The 26372-nt window shown below is 41.4% G+C and overlaps 2 protein-coding genes across 6 annotated transcripts in view; one reads left to right on the forward strand and one right to left on the reverse strand.

Moving 5' to 3' along the window:
* The first annotated feature begins 374 nt into the window (after positions 1-374).
* LOC129851000 (T-complex protein 11-like protein 2) lies at positions 375-10644 on the forward strand. The gene is made up of 10 exons (XM_055917141.1): positions 375-538; positions 696-782; positions 944-1076; positions 1194-1314; positions 1415-1635; positions 1898-2034; positions 2363-2547; positions 4823-5004; positions 5311-5483; positions 5737-10644. Exons 2-10 carry the CDS (start codon positions 698-700, stop codon positions 5967-5969), a joined length of 1470 nt encoding a protein of 489 aa, XP_055773116.1. The 5' UTR covers positions 375-538; positions 696-697; the 3' UTR covers positions 5970-10644.
* Positions 10645-15227: 4583 nt separating this feature from the next.
* anks1ab (ankyrin repeat and sterile alpha motif domain containing 1Ab) overlaps positions 15228-26372 on the reverse strand; it is a 31129-nt gene continuing 19984 nt past the window's right edge. For 2 of the 5 annotated variants that reach the window (XM_055917108.1, XM_055917132.1), the window contains 7 exons: positions 26191-26328; positions 25982-26053; positions 25797-25883; positions 25467-25604; positions 24501-24683; positions 22295-22393; positions 16046-19788 (listed from right to left, as the gene is read on the reverse strand). In XM_055917108.1, coding sequence (XP_055773083.1) covers positions 19669-19788; positions 22295-22393; positions 24501-24683; positions 25467-25604; positions 25797-25883; positions 25982-26053; positions 26191-26328 — 837 coding nt within the window. In that variant the 3' untranslated portion in view covers positions 16046-19668. Of the gene's footprint in view, positions 15829-16045; positions 19789-22294; positions 22394-24500; positions 24684-25466; positions 25605-25796; positions 25884-25981; positions 26054-26190; positions 26329-26372 lie in introns of those variants that run through there. The other 3 variants (XM_055917115.1, XM_055917124.1, XM_055917118.1) reach the window with 3 other exon arrangements.

A 26372-nucleotide genomic window follows, 5' to 3' on the forward strand; every position in this document is an offset into this window, starting at 1 on the left:
TCACTTTAGAAATAACTGTGAAACTGCACGTGCTTACTTTATTGTTTATTAACTCGTAGCATTATACATAAAAGCGAACTTTGTACCACTCCTACTTGTCAAAACATTGCAGTTGCATTGCAAGGACAATCTCCGGGCTGAACTAGAAAAATACGGCAGGACACGCCCCTCTGTTTTGATTCAACCATGGAGCAAACCATCTGTCTGTGTATTATATTGACTTAGAAACCAGAACATAAACCGAAAGGGCACTTTTTATGTTAAATTCATAAACATATTTATATATCATATCTAGAGCATATCATTTTGTAGTAGGCCTATGCCTACTACATATGGAAACTTCAGGCATAAAAAATATCCCAACCTTACGTAATGGTTTGGTCTGCTTTTAAACTTCAGAGAGCCGATCTTTAACTGTAGCAGACAGATGCTTCCCTGCTATATTCATGTACTACACAGTTGCATTTGATCGTGTGAATATAATTTAAAACTTCACACTGCTTTACAAACGTTGTCTGAAGACTCAACACAATTGCTGGTGAGTTTGGTTCTCTCTTTGATAGTTCAATAAGCTAACCAAAATGCAGTCGGACTCTTTTTTCATACCCTGTTTTGTTGATGGTGAATATGTATTACCTGTATCGACAGACCAAATAATATTATGAGACCATGATTACTTTATTTTCATGGTCCAGGCATGCAGAATGCAAACCCAATAGAGGAGGTGGGAGGCGACGAATCCTGTGATGTGCCCTGTCTCCAGAAACTTGACTCCCCAACAGGTAACAGGCACTCCTCGTGATCAGCTATTGGTATGGATTCATATTTTGAATTATGTGATTTTGTTGGTATTCGGTGTGTAATAAAGGTATTTTACTTATCTCTCCCTCCTCTCTCTGCGTGCGTGCGTGTCTGTCTGTGTGTGTCTGTCTTCATCTTCCAGGGAGCCCTCCCAAACAAGCCTCTCTCGCAGATATGATGGAGTTTGAGAATTGTGTTTCCAATCTCAGCCTTGCACATGAGATAGTGATGAACAGAGACTTCAGCTTCAGACAGAACAGCCCACCCAAAGACAGGCAAGACTAGCTATGAAACACACACCATTTCTGTGTAATGATAGTCAATAATCACTGTATGATCATAATTTCAGTCACTTTAAAGTCACAGATTTTTAATAATGATTAATTTTTTAGCTTGGAAGGAAGAATATCTGACATAGTTCACAGTGCTTTCTGGGACTGTCTTCGTGAGCAGCTTTCATGCAGCCCTCCAGACTATGTCCATGCTGTCATTCTGCTACAAGAGGTGAAAACTGTGAGTATGGTCATGTACCTTTACTAGCTCACTCCTTCCCCCAGTTTCTCAGCATAGTATAGCAAACGATAAAAGCTAAGGTTGTCCGCTGTGTGGTCAGACCGTGCTGTCCCTGCTCCTGCCTGGCCACGTGCGTCTGAAGGCCCAGGTGGAGGAGGTTCTGGACCTGGAGCTGATCCAGCAGCAGGCAGATCATGGGGCCCTGGACCTGCAAAGATTGTCAGGCTACATCATCAATACCATGGCCTCCCTGTGTGCCCCTGTACGGGACCCAGAGATCAAGACACTACGGGATCTTTCGGACCCAGTGGAGCTCCTCAGGTGAGGGACATGCTCAATTAACTAATTTTATGGTATAAAAAAAAAGTCATTATGTAGCATAATATCAGATATGAAAATGTAATGAAATTACCCTTGGAAAGACAAAATCTAAAATAAAAAATAAAAACTCTGGGAAGCTCCTTTGTAGACTATTCCACTACTCATTCATAGTTACTTTGGGTATGGTCCACACATGTCCAGTAATGAACCAAGGCCTACATTTGGTTAATGCTAAGAAATATGTTCCTTTCCTGACTAACAGGGAGATCTTCAGAGTCCTTGGCCTGATGAAGACAGACATGGTCAACTTCACCGTACAGAGCCTCAGACCTAATCTTCTTCAGCAGGCGGTCCAATACGAGCGAGCCAAGTTCCAGGAGATCCTGGAGAAGCAGCCTGGTAAATGAGACAATGTTCTAAGAGAAAATCTACACAAATTTAGAGTTCTACCAATCTGACATGCTCCTAACATCCAGAAGGAAGAACTTGTGCTTCTACATCTGCATTGTCTGCTCTTTGGGGTTTCTGTATAAGCACTTTGTGACATCTGCTGATATAAAAAAGCTTTATAAATATATTTGATTGTTTGATTGAACTCGGTTGGATAATCCCTTTAATCACATTCACACTTTCCATCAAATAAATGTCAGGAACTTCAAAACGGATATTGTTTGTCTAATGATGGCTTCCATATGTTTTTTTTGCTTTTCTAACCATCCTTCTCAAGAGTTCCTGGACAAGACCACCGTTTGGCTTCAGATGGCAGCACGAGAGGAGGCATTGGTCAGTGCCCAGTCTGACCTTGACACTGGGACTCCCAAGCCACGTGGTCCATTAAGTCCTACTGCCGTCCTGAACAGGGCTTACCTGCAACTGCTGAGCTGGGACCCCCATGACCAGAATTACCCTGAGGTAATCAAACGAGGACCCTGATTGGTTCTGTCTTCCCAGTGGCATAACAAGCATGTAGACGGTTCAAAGCAAATTTTATTAGTCACATGCGCCAAATACAACAGATGTAAACCTTACAGTGAAATGCTTACTTACAAGCCCCTAACCAACAGTGCAGTTTAAAAACAAATAAGGATAAGAATAAGAGATAAAAGTAACAAGTAATTAAAGAACAGCAGTAAAAAATAACAATATATACAGGTGGGTGCTGGTACAGAGTCAATGTGCGGTGAAACCGGTTAGTTGAGGTAGTATGTACATATAGGTAGAGTGAATTAAAGTGTCACTGCATAGATGACAACAGAGAGTGGTGGTGGGGGGGAGGGTCAACACGAGTAGTCTGGGTAGCCATTTGACTAGATGTTCAGGAGTCTTATGGCTTGGGGAAGAAGCTGTTTAGAAGCCTCTTGGACCTAGACTTAGCGCTCCGGTACCGCTTGCCATGTGGTAGCAAAGAGAACAGTCTATGACTAGGGTGGCTGGAGTTTTTGACCATTTTTAGGGCCTTCCTCTGAAACCGTCTGGTATAGAGGTCCTGGATGGCAGGGAGCTTGGCCCCAGTGATGTACTGGGCCGTTCGCACTACCCTCTGTAGTGCCTTGCGGTCGGAGGCTGAGCAGTTGCCATACCAAGCAGTGATGCAACCAGTCAGGATGTTCTCGATGGTGCAGCTGTAGAACCTTTTGAGGATCTGAGGACCCATGCCAAATCTTTTCAGTCTCTTGAGGGGGACTAGGTTTTGTCGTGCACGCTTCACAACTGTCTTGGTGTGCTTGGCCCATGTTAGTTTGTTGGTGATGTGGACACCAAGGAACTTGAAGCTCTCAACCTGCTCCACTGCAGCTCCATCAATGAGAATGGGGGCGTGCGCGGTTCTCTTTTTCCTGGAGTCCACAATCATCTCCTTTGTCTTGATCACGTTGAGAGAGAGGTTGTTGTCCTGGCACCACACAGCCAGGTCTCTGACCTCCTCCCTGTAGGCTGTCTCGTTGTTGTCGGTGATCAGCCTACCACTGTTGTGTCATCAGCAAATTTAATGATGGTGTTGGAGTCGTGCCTGGCCGTGCAGTCATGAGTGAACAGGGAGTACAGGAGGGGCTGAGCACACACCCCTGAGGGGCCCCTGTGTTGAGGATCAGCGTGGCGGATGTGTTGTTACCTTTTTATTTCCTTTTTTTTACATTTCACCTTTATTTAACGAGGTAGGCCAGTTGAGAGCAAGTTCCCATTTACAACTGCGACCTGGCCAAGATAAAAGCAAATCTTACCACCTGGGGGCGGCCCGTCAGGAAGTCCAGGATCCAGTTGCAGAGGGAGGTGTTTAGTCCCAGTGTCTGCTTATTGATGAGCTTTGAGGGCACTATGGTGTTGAATGCTGAGCTGTAGTCAATGAATAGCATTCTCACATAGGTGTTCCTTTTGTCCAGGTGGGAAAGGGCAGTGTGGAGGGCAATAGAGATTGCATCATCTGTGGATCTGTTGGGGTGGTATGCAAATTGATGTAAGCCATGACCAGCCTTTCAAAGCACTTCATGGCTACAGACTTAGTGTTCTTGGGCACAAGCTCTATGGTGGTCTGCTTAAAACATGTTGGTATTACAGACTCGGACAGGGAGAGGCTGAAAATGTCAGTGAAGACACTTGCCAGTTGGTCAGCGCATGCTCGCAGTACACGTCCTGGTAATCTGTCTGGCCCTGCTGCCTTGTGAATGTTGACCTGTCTGAAGATCTTACTCACAACGGCTGCGGAGAGCGTGATCACACAGTCTTCTGGTACAGCTGATGCTCTCATGCATGTTTTAGTGTTATTTGCCTCGAAGCGAGCATTGAAGTAGTTTAGCTCGTCTGGTAGGCTCGTGTCACTGGGCAGCTCTCGGCTGTGCTTCCCTTTGTAGTCTGAAATGGTTTGCAAGTCCAGCCACATCCGACGAGCGTCAGAGCCGGTGTAGTACGACTCGATCTTAGTCCTGTATTGACGCTTTGCCTGTTTGATAGTCGTTTAGTGGAGAATATAATTCAGGAAGAAGGTAGTTGAAGCCATTTTCAACAAGGAAATTACATCAGGGAATTATCAATGAATGGATGAATCACCTATGGCTCCAATAAATTAATAGATTGAGATTACATAATAATAATTCCCTGTGGTTTCACCCCCACATAATCTACTCACCCCCACTTATCTACTGGAAAACATTTTATAGTAGCTCATGTCCAAATTTCTCCTCTCCCTCCACAGACAGTTCTGATGGACAGAGCCCGCATAGATGCACTGGGGCAGAGGCTGAGTCTGCTGGTTCTTGAGGCATCAGTTCTGCTGTTGACTAGCACACAGTGTGGGGCCGCTGTTTTCTCTCTGCAGGGGTTTGTAGGTAAACTCAAGCAGACCATCTCAGCCCTGCTGGAGGGCAGTCACAACAGGTAAGAGATGGGTGGAGGGGGGGGGGTTACTGTCTTCTCGGGGCACAGGTAATGTATAACAGAAAAAAAGTAAGTTGACAAAAGAGCCCAGCTGCCACACTTCAAATGTCTGCAACAAACCCTGGCTTCTTCAGGCTCAAAATATAGCTCAAATTAACAAGTTAATAAACATTTAAAATAAAAATGTTGAAGCTATTCATGTTCTATTCAAAAGTACAATCGAATGTATTATTGAGAGTTCAATAAATCCTTATCCTGCTGTTGTTCTGAATGGATGTTTGACACCAGTCTCTCTGGTACGTTCAGGGACTTTGACCTGCAGGGGGCGTTGCTGGGGCTGAGGGAGCAGGTGCTGGTGCAGGTGAAGGAGGCTCTGATCACCCAGGAAGGACCAGCGCTGCCTCAGGACAGTGAAGACGTGCTTAAGGGACAGATCTCAGACCTGGCCAAGGACAACAACCCCATCCGCACTCTCATAGGTCAGTCACCACCAGTGAGGGGCAACCCAAACCTGACCTCCCAAGTTCAGCATTCCAGAGTAACTAGTTGCATGAGTTCCATGTTAATCCTGAGATATGTGGAGGACAATTTAACCATTACTGATACAATTATGAGTCCGATACAATTGTACAGTTTAGCAAGGTATGTTCTGTGTCTGCAAAGGTTCTTGTAAGTAAGATGGGCAGTGCAGCAGGCTGATTTCTCTCTTTTTGCATACCACACATGTTGTAGGAGAAAGAGTGCAGGGCTACCTCCAGGCCATGCTAGAGGGAAGCCCCACTAAAAAGAGTCCGTCCATGCCCCCTGCCCTGAGGCTGCTGAGTGCTGAGGTGGCAGAGCTGGGAATGGCCTTAGGGCGAATGGTCCATTTCAACCGCTCAGTTTTCGGCCCCTTCTACGCCCCCATCCTAAGGAAGATGCTGTTTCCATCGGGAGAGGCCGAGATGGGGGAGGACTCCCGCTAGTCCCCCCAACACTTCAGGTCGCCTGCATAAGCTGCCATTCAACATTTACACAATGTAGAGCAGGGTTCCCAAACTGGCGACCCGCGGGCCAAATATGGCACGCCAACAATATTATTTGGCTCCCCCAAAGACCCCCAAATTAAATTTTTATATTTTTTTAATTTAAAAAATGTATAAAAATCTCGGACCCGAGATGCAAAAACTCCCAAATGCAATGTCCCAAGAAGGAAGTTACCCTACTTAAATAATGCAAAAGTTAAGTTTTAACTTCATTCATGAGGAGAGAGAATGCAGGAGACAGTCAACTGATAAAGCTGGCAACAGACCATTTTGTGGTGCTGAAACTTAAAGCTGCAACCAGAGCACAATCAATAGGAGGTGAACAGCGCCTGGTGCTGAAAATATAGCTAACTTGTTATGCAAGTGTTGCACAGCGACAGATGGAGAAAACCTACACCAGTCGAGTAATTCATTTCAACAATAATCTTCATTTTATTTTGACTTTACAAACAAGAAGAAGGCTTAATTGTCTTCTGAGCCTAGGCCTACATAAAGCCTAGGTCTACATAAAATAACAACTGGCTGTGGTATGCTATAAGGCTTAACAGCATCTTTCACAAGAAAAAATTATATGGCCTAATAGAAGTGGGATTTTTTTTTTTTTACAAGGTCACCTTACAATTCCAACTGGCCAAAAATGGAGCATCCTAGATAAAACAATAATTTAAAGTTAAAAAAGGTGAATGTCTATCAGCATAGCCTGCTTCTGTAACGACAGAACAAACAGATAATACTGTCAGCTTGAGACCTAAATATCCCTGGATAAGCACTCACAATAATGTTAGTATTTACTAAGTACAGTCATATAGGCCACTAAGTTACTCACTCAATGGGAAAAGTTGCATTCCCCCTCGATCTTGTGGATGTCACTTGAGATGGATGTGAGTTTGATGCGCAGGCAGTCAACGATTGACTTATGTGAAAGCCGGTTCCTGTCCTGAGTCTATATTGCGTTCATAGAGGAAAATGAGGACTCGCAGGTGTAAGTCGATCCGAACTTAGCGCATGAAATGCACGTTTCTTTATTGGGTGTATTTCTCTGAGCATGCCACCCAAAACGCACACAAGGACTCGGTACTCCTGAGCGCATCCCTGATTTGGCTCGATGTCTGTAATTCAATCAGCTCAGTTTGAATTGCGGCCTAATTTTTTTAATTTAAACTTTATTTAACTAGGCAAGTCAGTTAAGAACAAATTCTTATTTACAATGACGGCCTACCCAGTAGAGGTCAACCGATTATGATTTTTCAAAGCCGATACCGATTAATCTGACTATTGTTTTGTTTTTTGTAGTAATGACAATTACAACAATACTGAATGACCACTTATTTTAACTTAATATCAATAAAATCAATTTAGCCTCAAATAAATAATGAAACATGTTCAATTTGGTTTAAATAATGCAAAAACAAAGTGTTGGAGAAGAAAGTAAAAGTGCAATATGTGCCATGTAAAAAAGCTAATGTTTAAGTTCCTTGCTCAGAACATGAGAACATATGAGAACATATGAAAGCTGGTGGTTACTTTTAACATGAGTCTTCAATATTCCCAGGTAAGAAGTTTTAGGTTGTAGTTAGTATAGGACTATTTCTCTCTATACGAATTGTATTTCATATACATTTGACTATTGAATGTTCTTATAGGCACTTTAGTATTGCCAGTGTAACAGTATAGCTTCCGTCCCTCTTCTCGCCGCTACCTGGGCTCGAACCAGGAACACATCGACAACAGCCACCCTCGAAGCAGCGTTACCCATGCAGAGCAAGGGGAACAACTACTCCAAGTCTCAGAGCGAGTGATGTTTGAAACGCTATTAGCGCGCACCCCGCTAACTAGCTAGCCATTTCACATCGGTTACACCAGCCTAATCTCGGGAGTTGATAGGCTTGAAGTCATAAACAGCTCAATGCTTGAAGCATTGCGAAGAGCTGCTGGCAAATGCACGAAAGTGCTGTTTGAATGAATGCTTACGAGCCTGCTGGTGCCTACCATTGCTCAGTCAGACTGCTCTATCAAATCATAGACTTAATTATAACATAATAACACACAGAAATACGAGCCTTTGGTCATTAAAATGGTAGAATCCGGAAACTATCATTTAGAAAACAAAACGTTTATTCTTTCAGTGAAATACGGAACCGTTCCATATTTATCTAACGGGTGGCATCCCTAAGTCTAAATATTGCTGTTACATTGTACAACCTTCAATGTTATGTCATAATTATGTACAATTCTGGCAAATTAATTACGGCCTTTGTTAGGAATAAATGGACTTCACACAGTTCACAATGATCCAGGTGGCCCAAACTGCTGCATATACCCTGACTGCTTGCACGGAACGCAAGAGAAATTACACAATTTCCCTAGTTATAAGAAATTCATGTTAGCAGGCAATATTAACTAAATATGCAGGTTAAAAAATAAAGAAAAGATACACTTGTGTATTGATTGTAAAGAAAGGCATTGATGTTTATGGTTAGGTACATTGGTGCAACGAAAGTGCTTTTTTCGCAAATGCACTTAAATCATCGCCCGGTTGTCGCAGTAGGCTGTGATTCAATGAGAAATTAACAGGCACCGCATCAATTATATGCAAAGCAGGACACACTAGATAAACTAGTAATATCATCAACCATGTGTAGTTAACTAGTGATTATGTTAAGATTGATTGTTTTTATAAGATAAGTTTAATGCTAGCTAGCAACTTACCTTGGCTTCTTGCTGCCCTCGCGTAACAGGTAGTCAGCCTGCCACGCAGGCTCCTCGTGGAGTGCAATGTAAGGCAGGTGGTTAGAGCATTGGACTAGTAACCGGAAGGTTGCAAAAACGAATCCCCAAGCTGACAAGGTAAAAATCTGTCGTTCTGCCCCTGAACAAGGCAATTAACCCACTGTTCCTAGGCCGTCATTGAAAATAAGAATGTGTTCTTAACTGACTTGCATAGTTAAATAAAGGTGTAAAAAAATATATATATCTGCAAATCGGTGTCCAAAAATACAGATTACCGATTGTTATGAAAGCTTGAAATCGTCCCTAATTAATCGGCCATTCCGATTAATCGGTCGACCTCTACTACCAGGCCAAACCCGTACGACGCTGGGCCAATTGTGCGCCACCCTATGGGACTCCCAATCACGGCCGGATGTGATTCAGCCTGGATTCGAACCAGGGACTGTAGTGACGCCTCTTGCACTGAGATGCAGTGCCTTAGACCGCTGCTCCACTCGGGAGCCCAATCCAGCGAGGGTATCGTTTTCTTAGCAAAGGAGGAGTGTTCTCCACCTGGGCGGACTGTGAGAGGAGCACGTACAAACGCAATGATATCCATGGGCATTTTGTAGTCTTCAAATCTGGTGGAGAAGTTGTCCCTCAGCTGCTTGATGAAATCTTCCATGCTGCGGCCTGGTCCCTCTGACTGTCGTTTCTTGTGTGCCGAAGTCCAAATCGAACAACTCAAGCTTCCACAAGTTTTTCCACCATGTCCATGACTGTTTTCCATCTTTCTTGTTCCTGGAGATTTTTGTTCCTTGTTCCTGGAGATCAGAGAAAAAGGCAGTTTATGTAGCTTGCAGTTAACGCTTAAATCTTTCTGCGTCGGGCCTCTGTCTCAGGCGGGAAGACCACTTTGAAAGTTCCATGCTTAGATTCATAATAACGTATGAGATTAAATGATTTGCATTTCAAATAAGACACACTGGCTTGGCATGTAAAAATATGGTAAAATTAACGCAATCTCTTCGTACATTTTCCCTGATACTTATTGAGAGCGACATTTTCTCTTGCTATCAAGCCAATTGTTCGGAACGAATGTTGACGTCAAAAAATATTTGTGTAGGCTACAGTAAACCTGTTTTTCCCCACCAATCAACACACAGAGAAATAGACAAAAATAATAACTGAATAGAGACATGGGGATTTTATGAGCGTAATCAAAATTATTGTTATTGTCACAGAATGTATTATGTACTGATCAGATGTGTTTAAAAATGTTATTCAATTTGTAGTGTAGGCCAATTAATTTTGCTAGTATTATATACTAATTATGTTCTGGCCCGCTGACTATTAGCTCAGAGAAAAATTGGGCCAAAGGCCAAACCCTAGTTGAGTGTTTATACTGTATATTTAGATTTTAGAATATAAAAATATTAGTAACGTTTGTTAAACCAAAAACAGGCCATCAGAAATGTAGAATATTCTTTATATGATCTTCATATAATCATACTGGAATATATTTTCCTCAGGACACATATAATATTTGTTGTGGCAAGCCTTGTGATTATCATTTTACTAATATCTAGAGTTTGCATGTATGTCAGCTGGAAATGATTATATGTGCATTAGCTAGAGATTGTTATGTGTACAGTAGGTTTATCGAATGGTATGTACTGTATAATTTAAAGCACTTACCAAAGATATGTATGCACTTTTTAACTATTTAAAATACATCTATATATATTAATATTTTGGAACTGTACATTACATAATGTGTGAAATTTGTTGGGGGATTATTGAGTGACATTTTTTATGCATTCTGACCAACTGAACAAAATATAAACGCAACATGTAAAGTGTTGGTCCCATGTTTCATGAGCTGAAGTAAAAGATCCCAGACGTTTTCCATATGCACAAGAAGCTTATTTCTCTCAAATTATGGGCACAAATTTGTTTACATCCCTGTTAGTGAGCATTTCTCCTTTGCCAAGATAATCTATACACCTGATAGGTGTGGCATATCAAGAATCTGATTAAACAGCACGATCATTACACAGGTTTATCTTGTGCTGGGGACAATAAAAGGTGCATGATTGGTATGCTGGTTGCAGGAATGTCCACCAGAGCTGTTGCCAGAGAGTTTCATGTTCATTTCTCTACCATAAGCCACCCCTAACGTCGTTTTAGAGAATTTGACAGTACGTCCAACTGGCCTCACAACTGCGGACCACATACAGTACGTGTATGGCGTTATGTGGGCGAGCGGTTTGCTGATGTCAACGATGTGAACAGAGTGCCCCATGGTGGCAGTAGTATGTACAGGAATAAGCTGCAGACATCAAACATGATTGCATTTTATCAATGGCAATTTGAATGCACAGAGATACCGTGACGAGATCCATAGGCCTATTGTCGTGCCATTCATCCACCGCCATCACCTCATGTTTCAGCATGATAATGCACTGCCCCATGTCGTAAGGATCTGACCACAATTCCTGGAAGCTGAAAATGTCACAGTTCTATGGCCTGCATACTCACCAGACATGACACCCATTGAGCATGTTTGGGATGCTCTGGATCAACGTGTATGGCAGCATGTTACAGTTTCCGCCAATATCCAGCAACTTCGCACAGCCATTGAAGAAGCCATTGAAGAGGAGTGGGACAACATTCCATAGGCCACAATCAACAGCCTAATCAACTCTATGTGAAGGAGATGTGCTGTGCTGCATGAGGTAAATGGTGGTTACACCAGATACTGACTTTTTTATCCACGCCCCTTAATTTTTTTTTTTAAGGGTGTCTGTAACCAACAGATGCATATCTGTATTCCCAGTCATGTGAAATCCATAGATTAGGGCCTAATGAGTTAATTTTAATTGACTGATTTCTTTATATGATCTGTAAAATATTTTAAATTGTTGCATGTTTCATTAATATTTTTGTTCAGTATATGAAAAAAATGTATGACTTGTGACGACATTTTTTTCCCTCCATTGTTTCAATATGATTTTTATTTCAAACAAGTTCATGAAGTGGAGACAAAATTCAGTTATCATTTTAATTGTTTGGTTTTAGAGTAATGAGAAAAACATGTTCAAAAGGAAAGACTAAGGATTGTGGAGTTTGTTTTTCTTAGTAAGTGAAAGGAAAAGGGGTACCTAAAGTGGTAAGTAACCCTAAGCACAATATACTACTCACAACATAAATGACAAATCGATATACCTACAGTACCAGTCAAAGGTTTGGACACACCTACTCATTCCAGGGTTATTTGTACTATTTTCTACGTTGTAGAATAATAGTGAAGACATCAAAACTTTGAAATAACACACATGGAATCATGTAGTAACCAAAAAAGTGTTAAACAAATCAAAATATATATTATATTTGAGATTCTTCAAAGTAGCCACCCTTTGCCTTGATGACAGCTTTGCACACTCTTGGCATTCTCTCAACCAGCTTCATGAGGTAGTCACCTGGAATGCATTTCAATTAATACGTGTGCCTTGTTAAAAGTTAATTTATGGAATTTCTATCCTTAATGCATTTGAGCCAATCAGTTGTGTTGCAACAAGGTAGGGATGGTTTACAGAAAATAGCCCTATTTGGTAAAAGACGAAGTCCATATTATGGCAAGAACAGCTCAAATAAGCAAAAAAACGATAGTCCATTATTACTTTAAGACATTAAGGTCAGTCAATGTGGGAAAATTCAAGATCTTTGAAATTTCAAGTGCAGTTGCAAAAACCATCAAGCAATATGATGATACTGGCTGTCATGACAGGAAGACCCAGATTTACCTCTGCTGCAGAGGATAAGTTCATTAGAGTTACCAACCTCAGAAATTGCAGCCCAAATAAATGCTTCACAGAGTTCAAGTAACAGACACATCTCAACATCAACTGTTCAGAGGAGACTGGGTGAATCAGGCCTTCATGGTCGAATTGCTGCAAAGAAACCACTACTAAAGGACACCAATAAGAATACGTGACTTGCTTGGGCCAAGAAACACAAACAATGGACATTGGACCAGTGGAAATCTGTCCTTTGATTTGATGAGTCCAAATTTGAGAATTTTGGTTCCAACCGCTATGTCTTTGTGAACGGATGATCTCCACTTGTGTGGTTCCCACCGTGAAGCATGGAGGAGGAGGTGTGATGGTGTGGGGGTGGTTTGCCGGTGACACTGTCAGTGATTTATTAAGAATTCAAGGCACACTTAACCAGCATGGCCACCACAGCATTCTGCAGCGATACGCCATCCCATCTGGTTTGTGCTTAGTGGGACTATCATTTGTTTTTCAACAGGACAATGACCCAACACACCTCCAGGCTGTGTAAAGGCAATTTGACCAAGAATGAGAGTGATGGAGTGCTGCATCAGATGACCTGGCCTCCACAATCACCCGACCTCAACCCAATTGAGATGGTTAGGGATGAGTTGGACTGCAAAGTGAAGGAAAAGCAGCCAACAAGTGCTCAGCATATTTGGGAACTCCTTCAAGACTGTTGGAAAAGCATTCCAGGTGAAGCTGGTTGGGAGAATGCGAAGAGTGTGCAAAGCTGTCATCAAGGCAACTTTGTTTGGTTTCTACATGATTCCTTTTCTGTTATTCCATAGTTTTGATGTCTTCACTATTATTCTACGATGTGGAATAACTTTTGACGGGTACTGTATACATAAACCATTATACACTGTACATACACTTACATGTCTTATAAAGAACTTCTGAAGTATAAAAGTGTGAGTATAAGGCCATATGATCTTGGTCAATAATATTCTGTAGTAATTTCTAGGATAAATTATTAGGCTATCACTGCCCTTAACAAATAATTGAGGTGCCACCCAGCCTGATGGAATTCAGCATTCCATCTCATTACAGAGTTAAACATTATTATATTATAACCACACTTCATCATTGGAGGTCTTAGCCTAACACAGGGATGGGCAACTTGTAGCCCAGGGGAGTCATGCACTCCCAAAATCTGAGGGGGCACAAAGTATGTGGGGATCGCTGGGAGGTGGAGAATAAGTTGAAGAATTTTGCATTTTTCAAACACCTGAAACAGCTTTTTCCTGCAATCTAGAGCCATAAACATTACGCTTAATTCTATGTAAAAAAATATAGATATATATTCTTCTCTGCATCTCTGCTCAAATCTGGGTAAAGGATTGAAAATAAGTCTTATTCAGTACATTTAGGTCTATATTCAATCAGATCAAGCGTTAACCGGCAATAGCAGACACCCTCATAGCAGACGCTTTGGAGTTGTAATTGCGTTGGAGACATTAAATCGGTGACAGCTGCGCTTGTGATCATTGTCAGGAAGGCACACCCGCCCCCACTCGCATTAGAAGTAAATTACACTCAAATTGAAAGTTAGGATTTATATCATCCTAATCAAGGTGTAGATTACATCTCACATTCCAGTTTTTGAACTTGGAAACATGGCTGCATGGGATTGCTGGCTGCTGGATTTCTCTTAATGCGACTGTGTAGCCAATGGCAATGTAGCCAATGGCAATGTCCGCTTTAGGTATAATGACAGCTTCACCGCAGTTCCACCTCCGACACCGCCAAAACAACTACTATGCGGATGTTGGCTAAAGCGGATCTGATTGAATAGAGCTCTTAGCTATTGCTTGCTTTTCTAAAATCTACCAACTTTTCCAGCTAAGATAGACAAGCCAGCTGCTCTACCTTGATTAATAGCCTTAAATGGCTTTTTGGTAACTAGTTATGAGGTTGGGAGATTAGGCTAGACAAAACCAACTTCATGAAGGTGCTAAGTGGCTGGTAGTATTACAGAAAAAAATGATTATTTTAAATAATGTTTTTAACAGAACACATCTGAAAGGGCACATGCCTGTGTTCTCCCTATGGGCATGATACCTCTGTTGTGACCCCCACCAAAGTTGTCCATCCCTGGCCTAGTGCATCAACTGTTCTGAAATTCACTACATACTGTGTGTGGTATGTCAGTCTTTGAGGATCATAGTATCTGCTGGTGTTCATCCCTTTTTATACTATTTACTTACTGGTAAGTGATTTAAACCTACAATACCATGCTAAGATCTCACACTAAATACAGATACTAAATACAGCCTGTAGAAGCTACATGTGTAAAAGCTTCCAGTTTTTACAAGGGTAAAGAGTTTGTAAGTTGCATTTTCTTCCTAATTTTAAATAGTTGTCCCTCCATTGAATAATATATTTCATCCTCTTACTACATCAGTTAGCCATATAAATATTGTGTATTTAAAAAATGCATCAGTTTATTTCCATCACATGATTTGTTCCAAATGTCTGCTAGTGAGGGAGTATGACTTTTGCATGCATACATCTATCTCCTCTGCCAGTCCCTGGGCTTGTCTTAGTGACAAAGAGATGCAATTAGCTCTCATAGAATATATTGTCTGGCAGCTCCTTCAAACTCCCATGCAAGTAAGATGCCCTAAGACACAATCAAATACCTTAAGAATGAGATGTTCCATTGTACTATTTAATTTCAGGTATATATTGCTTTACATTTTTAAACATTATCACATTATCATTGACAAACTATACTTTGCCCACAAATACATGGGCTTAGCATTATTATGCTGGTACAGTAGTTCTACATTTGATTCATGTACTCTTGTTCTCTCTTCTTGATCCTGGTAGTAACAACATGATAATCTCAAATATACCTGAATCAATAAAAATTGTCATTAATGGCCCATCATTAATTGTCTATATTCTGTATATTACTGTACTTACAGGAAGTCAGATGTGGAGGTAAAGACAGTCAGTGTGAGGCCAGGGAGGATATTTGACCTTTCAGACTGACCTTCTCAAGATAGGAGACAGGCCCTGCTTACCCAGTGGACAGACAGCTAGTGTAAGGTTATAATTTCTCTGTTACTTGGTATTCAGGAGAGGTGGTAGAAGGCAGCAGACCTTATCAAACAGTCCCTCATAGACCCGCTGAATGTATCCCTGTTGGTCTCTCTGGCTCTAGTCTACACACACGCAGACACCCACATTGGCTGCTCCACTTCAACTCACAGCTTGGTGTCCGGAAACTTGAACGCTGGAGTGAGCTACACAAGGAAAACACTGACGTTAAAAAACAGAAGCATGCACAGCCAAATCATGCCACCACATTGTGTCTGCTTGAAATAGCCTCTGCTCTTTAAAAACTTAAGGCTTTTATATGCACCCAAACCAAAACAGGTTGAATGTATTTTCATGATTTCAACACATAACAGGGAGGAACATACTTAGTGCAAGAGAAATGACAATGCTGGACAATGTAAATGAGATGAGGTGCTATATTTGTGAAACGAAGAAAAAAGTAAAACAAAACACCAAATTATAAGATAAAACAAAACAGACACTGCTACGTACGTACACCTCAATGGGCCATCAGAGGACCAAACGCAAATACTGCCACATGCATCAGTACAGCAACAGTCAGAACAGGACAGATTGACGATGAGACACAGCTGCAGTACCGCACAGAGACTAGCACGTCTTAACAGTCATTCTCCAGTCAGCCATCCTGTATTAACCAGGTGTCGTTTGGAGAAAGGCTAAACATAACATCTCCTGCAGCAGGGGACACAGAATGAGGACAGCAGCTAGAGACAGAACAAGCCATCTTCCCACGAGGACACAAACACAAGGCTACACAGCACACAGAATAAGTTGAGCAAAACACAAACAGATTGAGCCAACAGACACACTACATGACCAAAAGTATGTGGACACCTTGTTGAACATCTCTTTCCAAAATCATGAGCATTAATATGGATTTGGTCCCCTCTTTGCTGCTATAACAGCCTCCACTCTTCTGGGAAAGATTTCCACTAGATGTTAGAACATTGCTGTGGGGACCATTCAGCCACAAGAGCATTAGTGAGGTTGGGCACTGATTTTGGCCGATTAGGCCTGGCTCGCAGTCACCATTCCAATTCACCCCAAAGGTGTTCGATGGGGTTGAGGTCAGGACTCTGTGCAGGCCAGTCAAGTTCTTACGCACCGACAAACCATTTCTGTATGGACCTCGTTTTGTGAACGGGGGCATTGTCATAATGAAACAGGAAGGGGCCGTCCCCAAACTGTTGGCACAAAGTTGGAAGCACAGAATTTTCTAGAATGTCAGTGAAGATTTCCCTTCACTGGAACTTAGGGGCCTAGCCCGAAATATGAAAAACAGCCCCAGACCATTATTCCTCCTCCACCAAACTTGACAATTGGCACTATGCATTCGGGCAGGTAGCGTTCTCCTGGCATCCGCCAAACCCAGATTAGTTTGTCGGACTGCCAGATGGTGAAGCGTGATTCATCACTCCAGAGAACGCGTTTCCACTGCTCCAGAGTCCAATGGCGACAAACTTTACACCACTCCAGCCAATGCTTGGCATTGCGCATGGTGATCTTAGGCTTGTGTGCGGCTGCTCGGCCATGGAAACCCATTTCGTGAAGCTCCTGACGAACAGTTATTGTGCTGACGTTGCTTCCAGAAGCAATTTGGAAGTTGGTAGTGAGTGTTGCAACCGAGCACAGATGATTTTTTACATGCTGCGCGTTTCAACACTCGGCAGTCCCGTTCTGTGGGCTTGTGTGGCCTACCACCTCACGGCTGAGCCGTTGTTGCTCCTAGACGTTTCCACTTCACAATAACAACACTTACAGTTGACCAGGGAAGCTCTAGCAGGGCAGAAATTTGACGAACTGACTTGTTGGAAAGGTGGCATCCTACAGTATGATGGTGCCATATTGAAAGTTACTGACCTCTTTAGTAAGGCCATTCTACTGCCAATGTTTGTCTATGGAGAGTGCGTGGCTGTATGCTCAATTTTATACACCTGTTAGCAACGGGTGTGGCTGAAATAGCCGAATTCACTAATTATAAGGGGTGTCCACATATTTTGTATATATAGTGTAGATAACTAGACCTGCGGTATAAATCCCTGTGAAAGGAAAAACAAGAATGCAGTTTCACAGATATTTTCAAACAAAAACTATTTGCACAATGAAAGCATATCTAATTACATTTTGATCCCTCAAATGTAAAGTTCCATGAGTAAGCCTGAATCTTTGGCCCTGTCGCTCATTTTTTTGTGACTAATTTGTTTAAACATAGTGTACCTCATACTGAACCTATGTGCTATGGCATGGATTACAACCCACGTAATCTTGATAAGATGCAACATAAGGAGTCCAGCAACACAAATGTGCCTTGCCTCGTAAATTGTCTAAAATTAAAACAATGTTATTGGAAATATCTTGAATCCATCACCATGAATTGGCAAATTCTATTATTGCCCTCAAAATTCCTTGGACATACCCAAAATATGGCCTTCATGACCATGGTGTTTTGGTAATTTCTCATACATTTGTACTTAAATTATTTACTACGCCGATAGATTGTGGTCTTGCTTCCCTTGGTTTCTTTCACTAAATATATTTCAGGAAGCCCTGGTCTTTTTAAAAGCATATCTTATTAAAGAAACCAACCATATCCATTTTAAAACAATAATTTTTTTTAAGGTATAGTGCCATGTTTTAACACAGTGTTCTCTGATGAGCCAAACAGTCTCTGATGATTGTCTCTCTTGGTAATAAAATGACTGGTGAGGCACCATGTACACTGTGAAGCTACAGAGCATTATAGACATTATTATCTGGACAAACCTGTACCATTACAACAACTTCATTACAGCTCAGTCAAAGTGTTCATGTGTTGTCAACTCAAAAGTGCTGTTAGTCTTTTTAACCATGGAATACGCATGTAGCAGTCAGCAGGTGTGGAGATTGTGTGATGATGGCAAGGGATGCTCAATTGATTACATTTAGATAAACTGATAGATGGCCAGATTGAAGTAATTAAGGCTACTGATCTTGACAGATTGATGACGAAGTTGTGTACAAGAAGAGCACACAGAAATTTGAGGTTCAGTTCTTGATCCATTTTAAATGGAAAGGGAAGATTCCTTGATGATCCATCAATGTATGATAAAAAAAAATATGTGGAAAAAGTTTTTTTTTTTCTTATAGATTTTTTGTCCTTCATGCATCCCAGGTGATGTGTCTCCTCACAGCGCCTCACAGTGGTAGATGCCTGGCAAGACAGGACAAGCTACAGATAGGGAAAGAAAAATATTGAACTTGCCTTTAGCAAAAAACAAGTGAAATACAAAAATAAACATGGCATTAAAAATAAAAAATTGTTAATCCTTTTGGGAAGGGGGTAAAATATTGTTTATGACTGAGGAGGTTGTTTGGGACATGATAATGTTCTTTGTTCCACTCTATATAGGACCAAAACGGTAAATTGATAATATCACAAGAGTAGTAATCCTTTGGCGTTAGATAAAAAGAGGTACTTATGAAGGTTTGTTATTTTCTTGTTCACATTGGCAGTACAGCCAATGCTTATCATGTTACTATCAGGTAAAAATGCAACAAGTAGCTCAACAGAAAAAAGTCATGCTTGTTTTGACTGAAGGGAGTCACTTGGAAAATAATGGCATGACAGGAAGAGAACAAAAATCCACAGTGTCTTCAATGATGATAAACCTAATAGTGGGTGGATGCAAATGCAAGTAGTTGGGAGGAGGAGGAGGCAGATCGGTTGAGAGAGCAGGGCCATTGTAGGTTCAGTTCAGGTCCATCCACAAGTCAAGGGGCTCCATCAGTGGCTGCAGGAGGAGCAGGGGCTGCCAAGGGGTGAGGAACAGGAGAGAGCTGCAGGGATGTGTGATGTCAGAGCAGGGTGAGGTTTGTGTAGGGCAGGGCAAAGAAGAGGGGGCAGCCCTGAGGGATGCTACCATCACAGTGAGAAGGCATAGGGCTTGTGAGAGAGAGAGGGCGGTAGAGGGAAGGGGTCAAACTGGGTGCTAGTGCGAGGTGGGGATGGGGCAGGGGATCCAGTCTCAGAATATGGTGGTCTCGTACTTGGTGCTGACAGGGCGCTTGTTGGAGTCTCTCTGGTTGAAGAGCCAGGTGGTGCTGCCCAGGGACTGCATGTCTGCATCCATCTCCAGAGGGTCAATCTGCCGGGGGAGGGGAGGGGGGATGAGAGTTGCACACTCAAGTCCTCAGCACGTGCAAGTGGATTAAAGGCACAGTCCAGTGATGCTAGAATCACAGACACCAGGGCTCAATCCACAACTTATAGATGTCTGATAACAAAACAGGCTGCTGGAGACCTAACAGACCACACACACTCCCATCTGTCTCTTAGTCTGGGCTTCAAATGAAGTGAAAATGTGAAAACACCGTAAGGATTCAAACATGCGCTCTTAAACAATAGGTTCACCAAGAAAAAAAAGTGTCTCTGTTAACACATGAACAGCCAGAAACACTGATTACTACCAGGATAAACATCATATGTTATAGCTTTTCCTTATAAGAAAATTAACTTCAATTAGTAGTCCTGTATGTCTGATTACACTAAATACCACCGATAAACCCCAAATAAAGTACATTGTGGCAATGCAAAACTGAAATATACTACTGTCTACATATTCAGTACCAGTCAAAAGTTTGGACAAACCTACTCATTCAAGGGTTTTTCTTTATTTGTACTATTTTCTACATTGTAGAACAATAGTGAACACATCAAAACTATGAAATAGCACATATGGAATCATGTAATAACCAAAAAAGTGTTAAATCAAAAATATATTTTATATTTGAGATTCTTCAAAGTAGCCACCCTTTGCCTTTGCACACTCTTGGCATTTTCTCAACCAGCTTCATGAGGTAGTCACCTGGAATGCATTTCAATTAACAGGTGTGCCTTGTTAAAATTTAATTTGTGGAATTGATTTCCTTCTTAATGTGTTTGAGACAATTAGTTGTGTTGTGACAAGGTAGGGGTGGTATACAGAAGATAGCCCTATTTGGTAAAAGACCAAGTCCTTATTATGGCAAGAACAGCTCAAGAAAGCGAAGAGAAATGACAGTCCATCATGAATTTAAGACATGAAGGTCAGTCAATCCGGGAAATTTCAAGAACTTTGAAATATTCTTCAAGTGCAGTCGCAAAAACCATCAAGCGCTATGATGAAACTGGCTCCCATGAGGACCGCCGCAGGAAAGGAAGACCCAGAGTTACCTCTGCTGCAGAGGTTAAGTTCATTAGAGTTAACTGCACCTCAGATTGCAGCCCAAATAAATGCTTTACAGAGTTCAAGTAACAGACACATCTCAACATCAACTGTTTAGAGGAGACTGCGTGAATCAGGCTTTCATTGTTGAATTGCTGCAAAGAAACCACTACTAAAGGACACCAATAAGAAGAAGATACTTTCTTCGGCCAAGAAACACAAGCAATGGACATTAGACTGGTGGAAATCTGTCCTCTGGTCTGATAAGTCCAAATTTGAGATTTTTGGTTCCAACCGCCGTGTCTTTGTGAGACACGGAGTAGGTGAACGGATGATCTCCGCATGTGTGGTTTGCACCGTGAAGCATGGAGGAGGAGGTGTGATGGTATGGGGATGCTTTGCTGATGACACACTTAACCAGCATGGCTACCACAACATTCTGCAGCGATACACCATCCCATCTGGTTTGCGCTTAGTTGGACTATCATTTGTTTTTCAGCAGGACAATGATCCAACACACCTCCAGGCTGTGAAAGGGCTATTTGACCAAGAAGGAGAGTGATGGAGTGCTGCATCAGATGACCTGGCCTCCACAATCACCCGACCTCAACCCAATTGAGATGGTTTGGGATGAGTTGGACTGCAGAGTGAAGAAAAAGCAGCCAACAAGTGCTCAGCATATGTGGGAACTCCTTCAAAACTGTTGGAAAAGCATTCCAGGTGAATCTGGTTGAGAGAATGCCAAGAGTGTGCAAAGCTGTCATCAAGGCAAAGGGTGGCTACTTTGAAGAATTACAAAAAAATATATATATTTTGGTTTGTTTAACACTTTTTGGGTTACAACATGATTCCATGTGTGTTATTTGATTGTTATGCTGTACTGACTATTATTCTCCAATGTAGAAAACAGTAAAAAATTATGAAAAACTCTTTTGAGAGTAGGTTTGTCCAAACTTTTTACTGGTACTGTATATAAATTATAGCTGTCCAGTATCATATTCATCTGAATCCAAAAGCTGAGTAATATTGCAGGATTAAGACTAAATAGGCCACCTTAAGCATATTGCTATTTGTACTTATCACACAGCTATGCAATTAAAACACTAGATCATTAGCAGCACAACTGTTAAGCCATAAATCATTTGTAGCTGGTTAAGTCAAATCTAAGCTGTAGCCTAATTATCCTCAGGAAACAATTCATGAGAAAGAACTGCTTATCTTAAAAAAGCTCAAATGGAATGACTATGAGAAAATAGAGAATGTGACAGAAATTCAGTGTAGGCTAAGTCAAATCAAAAGGGCAAATATTCTGTAGCTACAGTACATGAAGTGCCTGGAAAAAAACAAAAGATGGACATGGAATGACAAGAGAGAGAGAGTTAGAGGTATGTCAGGTAGGTTAGCAGATGGATGATGAAGTATAGCGGAAAGGAGGAGAGAGCAGGACCTGGACTCCAGGGCTAACAGAGTGCAACGGGAGGAAGGTGGGGCGGTGGGTAGTACACGTGTGACAGTAACAGCAGCGGCATTCTAGCGGAGGGGCACCCTGGGAAACGAGGATCAAGAAGAGAAGAGCAAAGAAATGTTAAACAGGGAAATAGAAGGACAGATCATGTATAGTGGCACTGAACTGACCAATGCGGTGCAAGATATCCTGTAAAGAGTGAATCATCTAGGTTGTTTATCACATCCTATTTGGTGTAGACAAATAATGTTGTTAAGATTGAACTGAAACTTTGTTTGATACTAGACAGCAGCTGGCATAGCAGAGCTTTATCTCATCTGCCAACTAGACTGGACTGTACTAGCCAGGTTCCCTTCAGTATCTAGGCACAGGCAGTACAGTACAGGGTACACAGTGCAGTGTTTAGAAGTAGTGAACTACATATAGTTCAACTAGTAATTTAACCCCATTTTGCAGTAGATTGGTGGTAGTTAAACTAAATAAAAATATTGGTAGTGTTTCAGTAGTTAATTACATTTTTGTCATGTAGCGGTGTAGCTAACTACTGGAACTACTCACTACTTTTCTTGCTAAAATAACATTTTCTCACTTAAAATAAAATATTCTTATTTGAAACATAGTTTTTGTGTTTAATAGGTTAATTACACATTCTGTTAACTTTTGAGCTCTTGTAATTTGTAGTCTATGACATTTCAGATGTAGATATGATAATGTATCACAAAGCAGTTTGGATGTAGTCAACTACTGTTTCAAAGTTACTTTAGTAAGTAAACTAATTAGCTTTAGTGCAGCTCAACATTTTCCAATGTGAAGTAATTGGTAGCAAGGTAAATTATATTTTCAGAGTAGCTTCCCCAACACTGACAGTATTCAGCTGCACAGTGATTTATGCCATAATGTACATGGGACAAAAACAGTGCCCACCTGGCAAGAATTAAATCACGTCGGGAAAAAGGAAAGGTCATCTCACAATTGTGAAATCATTGTCCACATTAACAGCAGCAAATTTAGTTCTCGTGTTTTAGATGTCCCTAAAATTCCACTGCCTAAAACTCGATCATAAATACCACCAACTTGTGCATTATGCTGCTTACTGATTACCTCATATATTATACCTAATGTATTCAACGTCAAATATTATAGCTAATATATTATATCTCATATATTATACCTGACATATTATACCTCATATAATATACCTCATATATTATACCCAGGGGTGAAACTTTGGTTTTAGAAGTGGGGGGGGCATAATGTTGTTTTTTAGTTATTTTTTTATCCAGGCGGATAAACACTCTAAACACCCTACCCGAACACTCGGAAGCGTCCGTATTGTCCTAAAACATACCGTTGCCTCGTTTTGTATCACATTCCAATGATAAAACTGGAGGGGACAAAAATGCAATTTCAGAATGTGGGGGGGACATTTCTCCCCCGTCCCCAGTGAAAGTTGCGCCCCTGATAATACCTTATATATACCTATATCTTATACCTCATATATTATACCTCATATATTGTACCTCATAATATATTGTAGTAGATAATAAAGCACAGTGATTTGTGTGGATGCATAAACATGTTGAGCCGTGTGCATACGTAGTCCAGACGGTGCAGCCTTATCAGGTGACAGTGATCACTGACTGTTCATTATTCTGGGGCCTGAAAGGTTAATACATCCATACATGGCCTGAGGCATACGCAAACATTTACGTAACACTCTCAATCAATATACATGGAAACAGAGGAGGGGCCTGGTGACCAGCAGAGACACAGCTCTCCCTCTCTCTCTTTACTCCCATAGGAAATGATATCCTGGCTGTAAGCAACAACAACAAAAAAGACTATTCATTCATCATGGTTCTTATATTGTATGGTTGCAGGAAAATCTACTCCGATCTGAGTGACTCAGAGTCAGGGAGATGAGATTGGTAGCAAAATAATGACTCATCAATTTCATCTCTCTACAAGTCTTCCTTTGTTTGTAACAGGGTGATCAGTGGTTTCAACTCCGAAGGAACACTTTGTGAGTCATCTGATCGTGCATATTTCTGCATAAACACATACACATCTACACATACATGCTGAATATACAGAAACACAGTATGTATATACACATAATGCACGTACAGAAACACACATGTTGTACTACGAGTGAGATTTGTGTTTGTGCTCAGTGTGTGGTACTCACTGTTGATCTCCTCATGCTGCTCCATTGCTGTGATGTGGGCCGGCTGGATTTGGTCTCAATGACCTCTGACCCCAGAGATGGTGGGGGGACTGGGACATACTGCCTGGCTTTGGTCTGGAGAGCCAGCTGATAGGCCACCTCAAAGGCCTGACCCAGCGTCAGGATGATCTCATAGGTCTGGGTCTGTAGCGAGGGAGGGAGTAAAGAATGAACAGACGGTTGCAGTAGTGACTGACAGCTACTTTGAGGAACTCTGAATGAGGTACTAATTACAATAAATCAGCATTTTTGTCATTGAGATGCCATTCATAGCAGGAGCACTATGTTAATCAAGGATGCAATTAGACAATCGAGATGTAGCTTTGTATCGTGTGCCAGGCCTTTTTGAAACATGGCTTTAAAAGAGACTAATCAAGATATGAAGTTATTTGCATGACAGCAGGTGCATTACTTTAATCAAGACATTAAGGCAATTTAATTAATCAAGATATGAAGTTATATGCAGTTTTGTCAGCAGGTTGCCAAATTCCAATAAACCTTTTCCTACCAAACATTTTATGATATTATATGGCATTTATAGTTAAATTAATAATAGTCAGAGTACTTTAGAAATATTTTAAGGTGGGAAATGGGTGATTGTATTTTGGCATACATATGTAGAATCTTAATTTGAGCCAGTTGGCTACAGCAGGAAAATAATCCTGCAGCAACAGAAAATGTGGATTATAATTAATGGACATTTTTTGTAGGGGTTGATACATTTTACATTAGGGCAACTCAAGTCTGACATTTTAAAGTGGAAATTACAAAAGTTATAAGCATTTTAAAACCTTCCTGCTGTGCAGGACAATTCTCAGCAACAAAAAAGTGATCAAATTAAGATCCTACATTTGTAGTCTTATGGAGTAATAATAATGTATGGAGTGATTGAAGGGTTTGGGTTGGTGTCATCATCCTGTTCCTCACCACTTCCACAGTGCTGAAGACATGGCAGAAGTGGTGGCCACTTTTATTGTCCTTGGTGATATAGGCGAAGGTGCAGAGTTCCTCAGGGTCCTGGGCTGCACAGGAGATGTTCCTAATCTCATGCTCGGCTACTATGGTCTGGTGAGAGGACAGAAGAACAGGATAGAACTGAGCAGCAACAGGAACAACAACATCGACCAGAAACAATAGACTTCATCGGCACCAACGGTGCTATCTTTGTTTTAGAGGAATCAGTATGAGAGAGCGAAGTAGGGAAATTATGCTTCTGACATCATCATGCATCTCTCATTGCCTGCAGGCTCCCAGTACCTTAGTGGCTGCGTCCATAAACTTGACCCCTTTATAGGTGATGGAAAGGATGACAACAGGACCCTTTCTTGAATGGTCCTTCGACTTCTAGAAGTAGAAAGAAAATGGCAAGGGGTTCCATATCAATATGGAGTGCTAGAAAATAATTATTGAATATTGATCTGCAGTACGATGACATCACGTACCCTAATTTTGGCACAGGCTTCTTGAGTTGACTCAATCCCCCGTAGATCCCTGATAATCATTGATCCTAAATACTGGAAAAGAAGCAACAAAAAAGGTTATCATCTCTGAACTATCAATTTCTGATACATCAAGCAATGATCAATATTGGATAGCTGAAAGTGTCGGTGACTTATCTTCAGGGGGCATAATGACCGTAGAAATGACTTACACTGGCCTCATACCCACAGGACTCTAAGATGAGTTTCTCAGGCTGGTGATGCCAAGCGGACACTGTAGCGTATGTGGCAGACTGGCTAGGCGGCCGAAGGGTCAAACGGGGTTCCCTATGTCTGTCACTCTGTCTGTCCTAGAAAGACACATACAGTAGAGATGGATTGATTCTGTAGTGTA

Source organism: Salvelinus fontinalis, chromosome 3, assembly GCF_029448725.1.
Source record: "Salvelinus fontinalis isolate EN_2023a chromosome 3, ASM2944872v1, whole genome shotgun sequence".
NCBI lineage: Eukaryota > Metazoa > Chordata > Actinopteri > Salmoniformes > Salmonidae > Salvelinus > Salvelinus fontinalis.

Excerpts from the sequence above, each read along its gene's own strand:
- LOC129851000 (XM_055917141.1), top strand. The coding sequence starts at position 698 with ATGCAGAATGCAAACCCAATAGAGGAGGTGGGAGGCGACGAATCCTGT. Across the intron at positions 2,548-4,822 it reads ATGACCAGAATTACCCTGAG|ACAGTTCTGATGGACAGAGC; the intron begins GTAATCAAACGA and ends CTCCCTCCACAG. Across the intron at positions 5,005-5,310 it reads CTGGAGGGCAGTCACAACAG|GGACTTTGACCTGCAGGGGG; the intron begins GTAAGAGATGGG and ends TGGTACGTTCAG.